We start from the raw sequence: 3,466 nt of genomic DNA on the forward strand, positions 1-3,466 counted from the left end.
AGATAATAATTAAGTATTCTGTTAGAACTCAATAATTATTCTAATTATATTTTAGATTTTTTATATTTAAAATAAGATGTTTATCTTGTATTTGATTATATATTTTTTTTGTAAGGGTGTCCGGGCCAAAGCCCGACTAATCCCCGGCAAATTTGGAGGCTAAACATGGCCCCACTTAAATGTCGCCGACACTCCACTCCCAGGGCTCGAACTCGGGTTCATGACTATGTCATGCCCAAACCTTTACCACTAGGCTGGAAGGTCTTTGACATTTGATTATACTTATATGCAATTAGTTACACGAATTCAGATATGTAGCTTTAATAAGTTGTTATTGCGCACAATCTACTTGTAATCTTGAGTTTTAAGTAATATGCATTAATAAACAGTACTTTACGCATAAAAAGTAGTTTTTAAAAGTTTTTGTCAAATGCTTTAAAATATAGTATAGATATAGATTATTTTTTTTATAATTTAATTTAAGTTTAATAATGAAATAATTTATTTTTGGTTTAGTAATATAACATTTTATAAAGTAATTAAATATTCTGTTAGAACTCAATTTTAATTATATTTTAGATTTTTTATATTTAAAATGAGATGTTTATCCTGTATTTGATTGTGTTTATTTGCAGTTAGTTACACGAATTTAGATATATGATGAATTCGGATAGGGATGAAGGGGTTTAAAAGTTTTTAAGAGTTTTAGCCAAATGCTTTATAAGATAGTATAGATTAAGCAATTCATCCCATTGTAACAGAACAAAAAGGTACTTATTCATTTTGTTTTCTTTGTTCTACTATCACTTTAAATCAATAATTTGATCAACATCGGTTTGCATAAAAAAAAATAGTGTGAAAATTGTCAAAATAAATAAAAAAATTAAAAAAATGATTTGACAAAAAAACAAGGAAACAATTATAATTCACAAAATGGGTTTTTTTAGTGCTTCAAAACATTTATCAAATAATTATTTTGCATTCAACATTTAATCTATATAAATACTTGAAATTTTTGTCATTTAAACGGTTTACAAAGACAAATAATAATTAATCATTATAATACAATATTTTATTAAAAGATAAAATAATAAAGAGGGATAAGAAAACATTTGATTGGTTTTCCATTAAATTAGATATGAATAAAGTTGTCAACGTTTTTGTTTGAAAGATATTTTCATGAATAAAATGAACATATGTTTTAATTAAAAGAGGCAAGTTTAAAAAACTTGGCATTTTACATAAAACTTTTCATATACGCTTATTGAATAAGTCATTTTTTTATATCATTAAGCCACTATCAAACAATCATATATATGACATAATAAACTCTTATTAAATTCATTAAATTGCTAGGCAATAAGCAATACACCATTACCACTTGGACCAAATGAAAGAAAGAAAAGGGCAAAGAGGACCCCAAAATCATCCATCTACTAAACGAACCATATGTAAGTTCCGGTGGTGTTTCAACATCAACCAATTATTAATATTATATATCTCCCACACGTGCGCTTCACTTCATCTCCACCCCAAACCCTCCTATTCCTCACTTGTCTTTAAATAAATAAAAAACCTTTTTGAATTAACCCTAACAAATTATGACCATAAAAAATCAGTCTTGATAATTTAACGATCATAATTATTGTATATGCTTAGAATAGAACCTTGAATAGATGAGATATTTGACCACATCCTTAAAGACCTTAATCATTACACCACAACTCTTATAGTTTTGCCTTTCAGATTTTCATCATCAAATAATTCAAAATTCCAATATTATAATAGTCCACTCCACGCCCTGATTATGAAAGAAAAACCCAGCACCGGTTTTATGATTGGTTAACCGCTGTTTTCAAAGGCGATAGGGACCCATGGTTTGAATTTTCAGATTATTGGGCCATGCAAGGGCCGACCCATGAGGATCCGAGTGGGGCCATACACCTGATTCCTTTTACGGGTGAAAAGATACACCTGCAAGACTTTTATGGGTGTTCAGGGTTATTAGTAAATAAAACAAGTCCCTCAGAAATCAAAACTTAAAGACCCAGAGTTTCACATTTAACCAAAAAACTGAAGTGACCACTCAAATCAACCAAAATAACTTTAAAAAAATCAATCAGAAACAAACATATTTTATGCAGACTTCAACCATTCCTATATATTTATACCAATCGCTACAAACACAACTCATCATCACCCAACAAATCAAATTTCTTCCCTCAACATAAAAACACTGATTGCATGATATAACTACTAACCTCCCTTTTGCTTCAATTTCTTTCAAGCAGCAGCAATTGGAGCCTCTTCCTTCTTCTCTGAATCTTCTGTCTTGGATGACTCTTTAACAAGTTCTTTGCCGCCCTCTTTTTTATCATCGACACTTAACTTTTCAAGCAGTCCGGCAGTACTAGAAGCTTCTTTCTTGTCCTCCTCTTTCCCCTCGTGTTGCGACTCTGCAACCTCTTGCACTGTTTCCTTGAACTTTTTGCAATCTAAATTCCATAACCAACCATAATCAATACAATCATAATAATAATTATATAAATACATTGAAAACGGGTGTTTCTGATTCTACTACTTTATCACATCTATCGACACAAAACTCGAAAATATGAAAGATCTGATGCAGCCCTGTATGATTTTGGCATCTTTTCCTCTACGCCTTACATAAATCAGCATAGTTTTTAATAATCTCAGTTGGGTTATATCGACACTATATAATTATTACAGACATTAAGGGGCTGTTTGGTTGGTTTTCCATTAAGTCCTGTATGGACTATGGATAAAGCTGACTTTGTGGATTCATCTGTCTCTATAGATTGAGAAGGTTTTTGTGTGGGAAGGTTTTTTCAAGAATGGATAAAGCTGACTCTACCAAACACTCATGTATAGCTCACTGAATAAGCTGTGAGTCTCATTAAGCTGCTAACAGACAGGCCCTAAGACTTCAAGCGTAGACAAACAGTCATAGTCGCTATATATAGTTGATGGAATGAATTGAGGGATGTAGAATCTGCATTCCGACCTAATGATTTATGATTCCCTTGTGTTATAAAATCTAAACAAGAATATACAGCGTGTGTACCAATTACCAAACTAGCTTGGGTAGGCTAAAATGAAACAAAAAGGAGAGCATACATTGGAAGCTACCTCATCCTCGTTTAAATGAAAACAAATAACATATTGAAAAACATACGAATATGCAGCATCACATTATTGACATAGATTGTAGGCCTTTACAAACATAGTCAGAAGTCATTCTTCACATTTTGAAAGAACATAATACAAAAAAAGTCGGATCGCAAATATGGTTAGTTCCAGTTTATCCAAAGATAATTCAACAGATTCACTTTGAAGCAACTGTTCCCTAGATACATACGTCGTGATATTTTATTTCACAATTGAATCAATTTAAAAAAGACCTAAAGTTAGGGATTTATCAATAGGTAATGTTGCACCAATA

General features: G+C 31.2%; 1 protein-coding gene across 1 annotated transcript in view; it reads right to left on the reverse strand.

The window, feature by feature from the left end:
* Positions 1–2,043: 2,043 nt before the first annotated feature.
* Positions 2,044–3,466, reverse strand: part of LOC112518057 (ran-binding protein 1 homolog b-like) — a 6,569-nt gene continuing 5,146 nt past the window's right edge. Inside the window, exon 4 of the mRNA XM_025125605.1 lies at positions 2,044–2,495. Within this exon, the coding sequence (XP_024981373.1) occupies positions 2,284–2,495 (212 nt within the window). The 3' untranslated portion in view covers positions 2,044–2,283. The remainder of the gene's footprint in view (positions 2,496–3,466) is intronic.

The sequence above is a fragment of the Cynara cardunculus genome, assembly GCF_001531365.2.
Source record: "Cynara cardunculus var. scolymus isolate 2C chromosome LG 9, CcrdV1, whole genome shotgun sequence".
Classification (NCBI taxonomy): Eukaryota; Viridiplantae; Streptophyta; class Magnoliopsida; order Asterales; family Asteraceae; genus Cynara; species Cynara cardunculus.